The 12,694-nt window shown below is 40.3% G+C and overlaps 2 protein-coding genes across 2 annotated transcripts in view; one reads left to right on the forward strand and one right to left on the reverse strand.

The window, feature by feature from the left end:
- The window catches only part of mrvi1 (murine retrovirus integration site 1 homolog), a 31,377-nt gene extending 24,431 nt beyond the window's left edge, over positions 1–6,946 (reverse strand). Inside the window, exons 1-14 of the mRNA XM_035652040.1 lie at positions 6,928–6,946; positions 6,685–6,798; positions 6,414–6,594; positions 4,351–4,509; positions 3,762–3,879; positions 3,607–3,657; positions 3,443–3,520; positions 3,302–3,358; positions 3,144–3,203; positions 2,763–2,818; positions 1,913–2,006; positions 1,705–1,836; positions 1,521–1,612; positions 527–1,244 (exon numbers count right to left, since the gene is read on the reverse strand). Of these exons, the coding sequence (XP_035507933.1) occupies positions 527–1,244; positions 1,521–1,612; positions 1,705–1,836; positions 1,913–2,006; positions 2,763–2,818; positions 3,144–3,203; positions 3,302–3,358; positions 3,443–3,520; positions 3,607–3,657; positions 3,762–3,879; positions 4,351–4,509; positions 6,414–6,594; positions 6,685–6,798; positions 6,928–6,946 (1,929 nt within the window). The remainder of the gene's footprint in view (positions 1–526; positions 1,245–1,520; positions 1,613–1,704; positions 1,837–1,912; positions 2,007–2,762; positions 2,819–3,143; positions 3,204–3,301; positions 3,359–3,442; positions 3,521–3,606; positions 3,658–3,761; positions 3,880–4,350; positions 4,510–6,413; positions 6,595–6,684; positions 6,799–6,927) is intronic.
- A 1,098-nt stretch (positions 6,947–8,044) lies between these two features.
- The window catches only part of ctr9 (CTR9 homolog, Paf1/RNA polymerase II complex component), a 10,180-nt gene continuing 5,530 nt past the window's right edge, over positions 8,045–12,694 (forward strand). Inside the window, exons 1-11 of the mRNA XM_035682314.1 lie at positions 8,045–8,205; positions 9,501–9,599; positions 9,720–9,959; positions 10,064–10,181; positions 10,271–10,360; positions 11,074–11,330; positions 11,425–11,532; positions 11,616–11,852; positions 11,951–12,169; positions 12,301–12,484; positions 12,576–12,664. Of these exons, the coding sequence (XP_035538207.1) occupies positions 8,161–8,205; positions 9,501–9,599; positions 9,720–9,959; positions 10,064–10,181; positions 10,271–10,360; positions 11,074–11,330; positions 11,425–11,532; positions 11,616–11,852; positions 11,951–12,169; positions 12,301–12,484; positions 12,576–12,664 (1,686 nt within the window). The 5' untranslated portion in view covers positions 8,045–8,160. The remainder of the gene's footprint in view (positions 8,206–9,500; positions 9,600–9,719; positions 9,960–10,063; positions 10,182–10,270; positions 10,361–11,073; positions 11,331–11,424; positions 11,533–11,615; positions 11,853–11,950; positions 12,170–12,300; positions 12,485–12,575; positions 12,665–12,694) is intronic.

A 12,694-nucleotide genomic window follows, 5' to 3' on the forward strand; every position in this document is an offset into this window, starting at 1 on the left:
TACGTCCTAAGGCCATTAAAATTATAAAAATGAAACAAATGAAAGAATTTGTGCCATGGTGCAGTTTAAGTTTATATCTCTGCAAGTTTAAAGGTAATGTGGCTTATTAAAGCCTTTATGCTATTTTTTGTATCTTTCACAAAGGCAAGATTAATCATTGCATGATGTCAAAAGGATTTGTTAAATGTAAAGTGTATACACACACTCTTTTTATCAAGTGTTGGAGTGCAGAGACAAGTTGTGTCTTAAGAGTGCAAGTAATGTCATAACCTCAACTCAGAACCTTTAATACCAGCATGATTTATTCTGGCAGATTGTGTTTATGAGCTCTTCATGACAAAATATTGTTTTGTAATTTGCTTTGTTTTCCACAGTATTTATGCATATTTTACCAAAATGAACATCCATACTTATTATGAACATACTACAGAACTAACCATTGTGACCTTTAAGCAATCAAGATCATTTAAAAAAATTACAATTTTCTTACTCAACTGTAAAGCAAACACTGATTTTTAACACAGACCTGAGTTGGAGCTTGTTCTGTGATTCTGGCCTCCAGAACGTTGAGCTGTTCGTCAGTGTGGGCTGCTCTGTCCAGAGCTTCCTCCACCCTCTGGGTGATGCTCTCCATCCTCACTCTCACCTGGCTCACCCTCTGCTCACTTTCTCTCACCTGCTCGGCAGTCTCCAGGGCGCTGCTGACCATCACCTCCATCCTTCTAAGGGTCGCCAGAAGGCCGTCTGCAGTCACCTGAAGCTGGGTTTGCTCCTGTTCTGGGGCTGCTCCACCTGTAATCTCTGTGGACACTGCTGCATCCCTCTGATCCTTCACAACCTTCCCCACAGCTCTGTCTTGTTCCCCTCTCTCAGTGTTGGTCCCCTTGTCAATATGAAGAACTCCACTGGTGTTCTTTGGCTCGGCAACACACTCCTGTGCAGATCTTAGAGAGGCTTGCAGGTGGCAGACCTGCTCCCTCATATCAGTGATCGTCTGCTCTGCTTGCTGGAGCTTTGCTTGTGTCTCAGAGAGCTCCTGGACTGATTTGGTTTCTTTTGTCCGAGCCTTAGCCCCCTCTACGCTGCGGGCTTTCCACCAGTTCACCACAGCCACCTTCTTGGACTCCTGGTTCTGAGTCTGGCTTTGCTTTTGCTCCTTTTGCTCCCCTTTTGATCTCCAGCGCTCCTCCACCTTCTCCCCTTTCTCCTCCCACACACACTTGTGTAGCTCCAGCTCTTGCAGCCTGAAACCACCACCACAGCTTTATAAACATCTCCTTTACACACTGTTAAGTCTGTAGTTACCAAGGGGTACTAAAACTGCACTTATCCCTGATAGGGTCTAACACAGACACGATAGTAACTCCTATGGGTTGCGTAATGGAGATGCCCATAAATACGCTGTCACAACCAGACACCCATTTTATTAGCTGGAGGAAGCTTGTCAGAACAGAGACTAACATCAACCAAATATAGTCTATTACCATAACAGGAGAAAAGGAGGTAAAAAACTCACATACACATTGACAAGCTGCTGCTTGATGCTTGCCTGTTGCTGCTGGCGGTGAGGAAAAGGCCTCTCCTGTGTTTCTACAGGAGCAGAGTCCTGTGTCTGAGAGAAGACACAAGAGAGATAAGACAGATTTATATAAATACATGTTACTGCGTGTTACAATTATTGTCCTCTGTTTCCTCACTCCTCACCCTCTCAGGATACTTATTGTGCAGAAAATGAGCTATTTCTGCAGATTTGATCCTGTGGATGATGCTCTGAATATCATCACTGTACGTGTGCAGGGATGGGAGGCTGATGTCGTCCAGAGCTCTGTGATGCTGCTGCAGACAAAAAAGACAACATGAAACTCAGCACCGTGAAAAAATGACCTGGAGGTGGACAACGAGCATTTCCTACCGGCTGCATATCTTGCATCTCACTCTGCAGAGAGCGGTGGTTTGGAGGATCTCGACTGTAGAGACTCTGAGGGCTGATACAGTTTCTGTCATACCTGTCAGAAACCAGCAGATGAGATGGCATTTCATACACAAAAAGATATTTTATAAATCATAATCTTATCCTGTTCACTAGCTTCCAATCAATTTTCTTTCTTGGAAATAGTCAAAAAGGTTTCTTTAAAATATTTAAAGGACCAGTGTGTAGGATGTAGTGGCATCCTGCAGTGTAGTTGCAGACTGCAACAAACTCGCCTTACCCTTACACACTGGACCTTTAAGTTTCTTACATAACTATAATAGCTGACACATCCCTCTGTTAAAGGGACACCCCTACCCTGATTATTATCATCAGGGCAGTACTTTCAAACAGAAAACCTATATTAGAAAAGTTGAAGTGTGTGGTTTTAAACTATTGGGTGTTTAGGATGCAGAGAGAGAGTCTTATGAAATATGCTATTGAGTTGCATTATGGGAAATGTAGGCTCCAGTGTTTGTGGAGTTTAACCCATTCTGGAGACAAAAGTCTCTGCTTCTTTTGCTTTGATTTTGATTGTTCTTCTTCTATCTATCTCTTGGGAGTCCCTGCACTGCAATGCTAAACTGCTGGAGTCAGGGGAATACAGTACATTTATTTGTGTTATTAGTAATTAGGATATTAATGTAGATTTAAATATGTGTTTATCCAAATAGACGTATAAATGAGGTTCAATCCAACCCACAGTAGATTGTAGGAGTAGAAGGAGAAGCCTTTTGAGAAAAGGTGCAGCCAGCCAGTGCAATGTTCCATCTGTGCCATTTATTAAGATTACCTCAAAAGAACTTGGCGTGAATGTTCCTGTAACCTCATCAGTTCTGACTGCAGACCCTGCAACACCAGAACAGAGTTAAGTAACAGCTAAAATGTAAATTCAAAACTATTTAATAAAGTCTAAACACATGCAAGATGTAACATATTTAAATTAAATTTAAATTTTATTATGAGGCTGATTGCTGTGATACTTCAGTCATCACTTTAAAATTAGCCTTATCACATTGCATTTGAAATTCATGATTTAAAATGATGCACTGTAATTACACACTATATTTTCTTTACTTTTTTACTCTATATATCTTACTCTATATCATTCCATTTTACCAAAGATTCAAATTCAAAGTGCCATCTCTGCTTTGTGACAAAGCGTCAAACATACCTCGATCATGTTGTGATTCTCCACATGAGAGCTCTTCATCTTATCCATAAGAATGTCTTTCTGTGTGGAAACATAACATAAACAAATAAAGTTGAGAAACAAAATAAAAATGTGAACAGATTCTTTTTTTTCTGATGAAAATACCCAGATAGACCAACCTTTGTGATTTCTCTGTCTCTCAGCGTCAACATAACCAGGGTTTCCTCAAGTTCGGCCTGTGAACATTTTAGATGTTTTACTCAAATTCAAACTCATAATGCAGGGACAAAAACAAGCATGTTTTACTGATCTGTTCCTACCCTCAACTCAGCGTTGATCTTCCTCAGTTTGTTGATGCTGTCTTCAGAACACGTCCTTTCAAAGCTGAGTTTTTCATTCTGTGTGGACACAATTTTATTATATGAAAAAAAAGAACATAAACTTTAGTGTTCACATTTCGACTGACATTACAGATCTACATTACCTTGTCTTCAAGCCTCCTTATGTGAACCTTCAGGCATTCAACCTCATTGGCCTGAAAAGGTAAAAAGATTTAAACGTAAATATGTAGTTGCATTAGAAAAATGAACTCAACATAGAAAGTAACGTCAATGAGAGACAGTTGAGTTCACGATGTACCAGTTTGGTGCAGCTGGTCTGGCTGCGGCTGGCTCTCTCTTGGGCTTCTTTAAACGCCCGACGGGTCTCCTCCAGTTCTTCTGTCAAGGATCTGGTTCTCACTGCTGACCGCTGAGCACTGCACACACCCAAAAAACATAAGATTGTTTAAATCCAAAATTGGGAGAAGTGACACTTTCATTAAGCAACGTAAAGTCTAAAAAGGCATAAAAGGTGTGATAGCCAGTCTTTTGTATGGTAAAATGAACACGTATTTCTAAGTCTACTCCTGCTTTACACAGTCAATCTTTATTAGTATTGGCTAGGTTTGAACCTGCCTTTTCACTTTTTTCATTCAAGCTTCTAGCTCTGATAACTGCCTTGTTAACTAGCTAAAAGATGTGTGTGAAGCAGAGACATGTCACTTGTAAGTCATCTGAGTCAGGTTGCGTTGAAACTGTGCTTCCAGTTGGAATTAAACTGTACTTCTGAGTCGGTTCTGAGTTCTGAGTTGATCATTAAAACAAACGAGATAATAATGTGCTTTTGTGTGGATTGACAGTATAATCCTTCATACTGGAGTTAAATTAGAGAAACAGTAAATCTTCACCTGGCCAGCTTTGCTCGCAACTCAGTGATCTCCAGAGTGAGCTGCAGGTTTATGTCTTCACACTGAGCCACCGTCCTCAGCAGGCTGCTGTTCTGCTCACTCAGCTTGCGATGAGCGTGCTTCAGTTCGGCCACTGTGCCTAACAGGTCTTTTTCATCACTGAAGCCAAACAAACAGTTAGTGGTGAAGTATGACAACACACATGCAGTGATTAAAGGAGTAAAGCAACTGACCAGGAACACTGGTGGCTTTCTGAGGACGCAGCTTTGCTTTGGGAAGATGAGAAATCCAGCCCTGAGAGGAAATCCGGTTCAGTGAATTAAGTAAATAAGACACTTCTCAGAAGTCTGAACAAAACAGTGACAGCCTACCGTTTGCAGGCACTTTAGAGGAGTCTGGCCAAGATACATGACTGCTATCCACATCAGTACTGAAACAGAGGAAGAGTCATTAGTTCCCACAGCTCATTTTAATCAATTTAATCAACAATACACTAGTTGGAAACAAATTAATTTAACTGGAAATGTCCTGCTGTGTTTGAAAAATTAAAATCAACTTAAAATAAAATTAAGGAATTTAATTAACTCTAAATTAGGGATGCATGATAATTATAGAGGCAGATAAATGATCGGCCGATAATGAGAATTTTATATTATTATAAATGATCTTGCTAAATTAAATTACAGCCAATGAAAGCCAAAGTTTGTTTGTGAAATTCTTTATATACTTTACTAGGAAAAAATCACTAATAAATAAATGAACATTTTAATAGTCTGAACTTTTGATTGTTTTTCTTGTGTTGACAATAGTGATGTCTGATTTGATTAGATCAGAGCTATTAAATATTAAATCATCCATCTTTGCTCACTACATCTTAGCCTTTCTTACTGTCAGGTGTGTAAAAACTAAAGGTTATTAACTTACTTTTAAAATACAAAAATTTTAAATTATCAGTTATCTTATTGGTGTCTGTCATGAGAATCAGGTAATTATTGATTATTGTATTGGCTGAAAAGAAATCCATATTGTGCATTATCTGCTCTAAATACACAGAAGTTTGTTGCAGGTCATCTTCCCTTCCTTCATTTCTAGGAAGAATCTACATGGACGCTCTTGCTGCTGCCTCAAGAGAAGTAGCAAAAGAAGTATTAAGATCTTTTACTTAAGTAAAAGTACCAATTACACAGTATAAAAATACTCCATTAGAAGTAAAAGTCCTCCATTAATTTTACTTAAAGCAGCTACAAGGAACTTTCATTTTGTGTTGATTCTGGCGGCCCCTGTGGAAAAAAAGCAGTAGTGTCTCAATCACCACATCTTCGTCTGATTTCAAGGGGAATCCGACCAAATCCGACCCATTATCAGGATGGTATTAATTGATTATTTAGGTCAGTATTATTAAAATAAAAAAATAACTATTTAAAAACATTTAAAGTACATTTAAAGGTCTAGTGACATTTAGGGAGGAACGATTTAGCAGAAATGGAAATAATCGTTCATAGGTAATGTTTTCATTAGTGTTATAATTCACCTATCACACACAATTAGAGACATAGTTTTGTCATATACACATTTTGATAATGAGCCAGTATTTATCTCCACCATGGAGGCTGCCATGTTTCTACAATAGCTCAGAACTGACAAACCAAACTCTGGCTGTAGATAGGGCCATTTGAGTTTTTTGAGATTCGTGGCCACCGTAGTTTCTCCTACTGACTTCACAGCCTATTCCCATTCTCAGGTTGTCAAATACAGACGCAATCAGTGTTCAGTTAGCTGCAATCTGAAAATTCACCACTAAATGCCACTAAATCTTACACACTGGTCCTTTAATTGATGAACTGGCTGACTGCATTTTACAACATTATACAATTGTATGTGATTGTTATAAAAATGTAACACTGCAGATGCCTTTGGCTTTGCAGATAATTAAGCATAGTGGAATACATTTACACGACTACCTTTCAGCCATGTAAAGGTGGTGACTTAATATAAAGGCGGTAACTAAATCAAGGTCCATGATGCTTAACCCTAACCCTACATGACATCCAGGTTTGTCTCACCTGTCCTGGCTGCACTGTGCGATCCACCCCCTCATGGTAGAGTGGAAATTCTCTCTGCTCACATGTGGGTCCTGACAATCAGGGTCAAGCAGCCGTCGGAGGGAAGCCAGCCGGTCCTGCTCCGGACTCTGAGCTGTCATGGTCTGCAGGTACTGAACGATGGTGGAGGCCAACACCTCTCCTGCAAGACGAGGGAGACACAGGAACCATGATTTAGGGTTCATATGATAACTTAAATCTGCTTTGTTGAAATCAACATAAGCCTGTTTACCTGTGCTGGAGGTGTTACATGCATTATACATGATGTCAAGTAGTTCATGTTCAGAGAATCCACTTGTGTCTTTGTTGTCCTCATCTCTTGTCCCACAGCCGGGTGACTCCCACACTAAACGTGTAGAGTTGGACAAAAGTTAGTGTACATTCATGCACAGGAAGTATACGTGTAAAGCAAGTTAGTATACTGAATAAATATTTGTTTGATACGTTAATAAAAGAACAAAGTAAAGCAACTTACCGTCATTGCTGTTAGACATTGTGCTTCTTTCTCCTGAATTCCCCTGACTAGCACGTTGCTACATGACCTGCCATTTTAATAAACGTCAAATACGTCTTCACTTATTATTTATAGAGGCCAAACCTCGCAATAGAAATTCAGATAAATCTTAAAATCAATCTACAGTCATCTCACAGTGATACAACATTGACAGATATGAGGTTAATTGGCTCTCATTGGCAATAATGATGGCAACACTGGGTTAAAAGAATAACATGTTTTCAAAATAGCTAAACCAAATGTCGATCATACCAAATCTTTATCACTAAAAATGTATTCTGTCTGTGTTAAATATACAATATTCCTTTCAAACTTGTGCACAACGTAATTATAACCTATTTTGTTTGGCTATTAGTGGCTTTACCATCAAATATCACTTTAAAAATAGTAATAAGTCATAAATATAAATTCTTACTTCTCAGTCCGGGCCAGTTCCTCTGTAAAGAAAAGCGAGATTATCAAATGTTAAATTAGGAGCTTTTCATTTTCATTAGTATTTTTCTAGTCCTCCTCTGATTCACTGTGATGGAAGCACAAGAAGTCTTCAAGATGCTCTTATGCTTGTTTGCACTGCTTCACATCAAAACCAGCTGACATCCCCCACCTCCCTCCCTCCCCCACCTCATCCCACTCCTGCCAAAATGCTGCCCTGCAGAGGTCTGTGACAATGATGCAGTTAATGGATTTCAATTTAAATTCACCGGTTTAACATATCAAATGCACAATCAGTCTGCCAAGCTTTTCTTCCACATTTTTAACTTTGAATTTAGCAAATGTAGGGATTAAATGTGCAGTCAGTGTGTGGCAAGAGAAGCTATTCTCAATACATTAAAAAATATTGCTATTGAGACTGGTGGATGGTTCTTTATATATTTAACTTTTATCTAACATGTTGTTTAGCTTGTAAATAAACTGATATTGAATATAAAAAAAATACATTTTCGTGCCCATCCTTTGTTTATTGCTGTTATTACAGCGTTTTCATCGAAGAGCATCCCGTCTTGAAATCCTGGAGGAACTCTTTCAGGCTGCCGATCGAACTGACCGGACAGATTTCCAGTTGCACCGTCCGTCTGTTTGTTTCCTGTCGGAAGCATGAAGTAGCTACCACCAGACAACGGGCTCAACATTTTTTATAGTTTTTTTTTTTTTTTAAATAAATCTAAACTTCAAGTGGATTTTTCCTCAGTCAAGATGTCTCGGGGCTCTATCGAGATCCCTCTACGGGACACGGATGAGGTAGAAGTGGTTTAATGTGTGAAGTAGATTTATTGTTGTCAGTGAAACCTCGCTGTGCTGTTAGCCCTGTGTGCTAACTGTGGCTAGCATTAGCTAATGGGCTGCACACACAGCGGCGAATTTAATGCAACGCGAAGTCGGCGTTGTGGTCCATACGTGCAGGTGGACGCGAAAGCTAAAGGCCAGTAATGTTTAATACAGCAAGTGTAGAAGTTCGCCAACATTATTAACGTCTGTAGTAATGTGAGTTGAAGCTCCGAGGGAAGTTACTGAGATGTTTTCTGTCATTGCTGCTCTGAATGAAGCAGTCCACACTGAATCCAGCTCTTACAGAGGTCCTTGTTAGTTTAAGAACTTGAAAATATGAAATGAGAGCCCATAACATATTATATCTTTGGCATTTTAAGTTACAGCAGTGACAGTCATAACTTTATACAGCATCATCGGGTATCACTTGAAGTTCAGAAGGCAAAGTATTGAAACAGCTGCAGGGCTGTAATTTGTTGGTGCTCTTGAGATGTATTGCTTTATACAGAGAGATGTTTATAATATGTTGACTGTTGATATAACCCTTAGTATAACAATACAGTTCAACAGCACTACAGCCTCCAACATGACCATAAAGTTGAATCAACACCTCTTTAAAACACTTTACCTTCATTAAAGTAGGATTTATTGCAGCAGGGCTGTTTATTAAGTTAGATAAACTTAAGTTAGTTTAAGCATAAGTGTGTCTAATTAAGTGACAGTGTAGTGTGTATGTGATATTGTATGTTTTCTGTACGATCAGTGGTGTAGATCGACAGGTGAATAGGAGAAGACCATCGACAATACACAACAAATGACTCAACTGCACACTGTCCTTTTCACTTGCAATCAGAGATTAATAACAGTGTTACGGTACAAAAGCCTTCATCACTGCAAGTGAAGAGGACAGTGTTGGAGTTGTTTGTTCTGCAAAATCAATGGAAAAACTGTTAATGGATAAAATACCCAGACTGGATCATGGACAGTTTTGGCTAATGCAGTGAATTAAATAGCTTCCAGAATAAGGTACTTTATTGTGTTGATGCAAAAGAAATAAAAAAAAAATACACAAATACCTTGAAGCAGCAGTGCACAGTGTTTTGCACCCACAGTGGCCTCATATACTGACGGCTGATGAATTGATATTGTCTCGCAGTATGCATCACTGTATTGTCTAACCCTCATCCGTAACACTCTGAAATGACACATAGTTTATGAGTTTTATCAGACATCGCTGCTTAATGCCTTGAATAAATCGTTTCATGCAGGTTATCGAGCTCGACTTCGACCAGCTGCCAGAAGGAGACGAGGTCATCAGTATCCTGAAGCAGGAGCATACGCAGCTGCACATATGGATCGCTTTGGCGGTGAGTCAATGGAGCTGACACATTCAGTGGTTACACTTTGTTATCATAATCCAGATATTAAGCTTGATTCATGTAAAGAAATGTACGCAGTTGTAACAGTTTACGCTCTGTCTTTTGCAGTTGGAGTATTACAAACAGGGCAAAACGGAGGATTTCGTCAAGCTGTTAGAGGCCGCTCGTATTGATGGAAACCTCGACTACAGAGACCACGAGAAGGACCAGATGACTTGTCTAGACACACTGGCGGCGTATTATGTTCAGCAAGCACGTAAAGAGAAAAACAAAGATGCCAAGAAAGAGCTCATCACGCAGGCCACGCTGCTCTATACTATGGCAGACAAGATCATCATGTATGATCAGGTAAGGAGAAGTCTGTCAGTGTGGGTGATAATGAGAGAAAACTGCTATGGCTCCACTAATGTTGCAGTTTAAGTATAAATATAAAATGCTTTCCGCTCACTCAGAACCATTTGTTGGGACGAGCCTGTTTCTGCCTGCTGGAAGGAGACAAGATGGACCAGGCCGATGCTCAGTTCCACTTCGTCCTCAATCAGTCCACCAACAACATCCCTGCTTTGCTTGGCAAGATAACCGAACAGAAAAACATAAGATATTATTCTTGACCACTGTGATTGAGTCACTCAAATAATGACGCTGTTGTCGTTCGACAGGTAAGGCCTGCATCTCCTTCAATAAAAAGGATTACAGAGGAGCACTGGCATATTACAAAAAGGCTCTACGTACGAACCCTGGCTGCCCAGGTAAACATGTTACCTGTATATCCTCGAAACAGAACCCTCTATTACTACTACAGCATTATTTATACTTACGACTACTGCTACTACTAGAGTCTGGTTGATACAAGATATTTATATCTGAGTATAAAAAAAGCATAAACAAAATAAACTTCTTGGACAAAGATCCCTTAGAGTCTAAAAATTGACAGTAAACTTTGCTGTCGATTACAGTAAGTAATTATAAATGACAAAAAACACAAACACTTAACTTGAATGAAATAAATAAAGGTAAAACATATGGCTGGAAATAATAATTATAATTATTATCTATCACAATCATTTATAAAATATTAGAAAATGGCGACAAATTCTCAGCACGTCATCCCAGAGCAGGAGGTCGCTTCTTCAAGTAACTAGAAGATATCCATTTTACAATGCAATTAAATGGAGAAAAGTAATAAATGGCATAAATAATTAATAGATTATCAAAATTGTTTCTGAATATTGAATCTATTGAATAATTGATTAATTGTTTCAAGTAAACATAAAGTTGCAGCTGGTCAAACATTCCTTTTTTCATATTTGCAAACTCAGATATCTGTGATAAATAAATATATCACACATATCGACCAGGCTCTTAACTCCTGCTACTGCTATCACTGCATTTCTCATACAGAGAGACGTGTTTCAGATCATTCCTCACCTTTCTTCTGTCTTGTTCCTGTGTCTCTGTCCAGCTGAGGTACGGCTGGGGATGGGCCACTGCTTTGTCAAACTCAACAAACTGGAGAAGGCTCGTTTGGCTTTTGGTCGAGCCCTAGAGCTGAACTCGAAGTGTGTGGGAGCTCTCGTCGGTCTGGCGGTTTTAGAGCTCAACAACAAGGAGGCAGATTCCATCAAGAACGGAGTGCAGCTCCTGTCGCGGGCCTACACCATCGACCCCAGCAACCCCATGGTGCTCAACCACCTCGCCAACCACTTCTTCTTCAAAAAGGTACTCTTGTTGTCCTTGAACCACTGACACAAATCCAAACCAGAGCCTTATTTAACTTTTATTCACACCTGCTTGTGGTTTCGTTTATCATCAGGATTACAGCAAAGTGCAGCATCTGGCCCTCCACGCTTTCCATAACACCGAGGTCGAGGCCATGCAAGCGGAGAGCTGCTACCAGTTAGCTCGCTCATTTCACGTGCAGGTAAGATCCTAACTGATCCAGAGGCAGCACACTGTTTGTTCCCTGCGTCACTTTACATCTCTGATGTCTCCTTTTCTCTTCAGGAGGACTACGACCAAGCGTTTCAGTATTACTACCAGGCCACTCAGTTTGCCTCCTCCACCTTTGTGTTGCCATTCTTTGGCCTGGGACAGATGTATGTGTATCGAAGAGACAAAGAGAACGCGGCACAGTGCTTTGAGAAGGTTTTAAAGGCCTACCCCAACAACTACGAAACTATGAAAATTCTGGGGTCTCTCTACGCAACATCTGACGATCAGGAAAAGAGAGACATCGCCAAAGTACGTATTCTGTACAGATGATTTCATCGCAGTTGCAGTCATATGCGTTATTAAAGCAGTTGATGCTGAATGCTCATATTTCACGGTTTGTTCCCCAGGGTCATTTGAAGAAAGTAACAGAGCAGTACCCAGACGATGTGGAGGCGTGGATCGAGCTGGCTCAGATCCTGGAGCAGACTGACATTCAGGGAGCGCTGTCCGCGTACGGCACAGCCACCCGCATCCTGCAGGAGAAGGTGCAGGCCGACGTTCCCCCCGAGATCCTCAACAACCTGGGGGCTCTTCACTTCAGACTGGGCAACCTTGGAGAGGCCAAGGTAGCTCTCAGTATACAGTACAGCTTATTTCAAATATGTTTTCTCTGTTGTCCTGCAGTATGTAGAACACTGTATAATTATCATTAACAACAGTGGGATTTCAAGGATGGGTCACGTCTTCTCTCCCACAGAAATACTTTCTTGCATCTCTCGAGCGGGCCAAAGCCGAAGGAGAGCATGACGAGCATTACTACAACGCCATTTCTGTCACCACCTCCTACAATCTGGCCCGCCTGTACGAGGCAATGTGCGAATTCCACGAAGCTGAGAAACTTTACAAAAACATCCTGAGAGAGCATCCTAACTATGTGGACTGTAAGCATGCAGCATTATACAATAAAAAGTGAGAGCAAGAAGAAGAAAAGTGTTTGTACCCTGACAAATTGCTTCCATTTTTGACCTGCAGGTTATTTGCGTCTTGGAGCGATGGCTCGCGACAAAGGAAACTTCTACGAAGCTTCTGACTGGTTCAAAGAGGCCCTGCAGATTAATCAGGTACTTTGTCACATGTTGTATCAATATCAT

The sequence above is a fragment of the Morone saxatilis genome, unplaced genomic scaffold (genome assembly GCF_004916995.1).
Source record: "Morone saxatilis isolate NCDOM2014 unplaced genomic scaffold, NCSU_SB_2.0 Contig11, whole genome shotgun sequence".
NCBI lineage: Eukaryota > Metazoa > Chordata > Actinopteri > Moronidae > Morone > Morone saxatilis.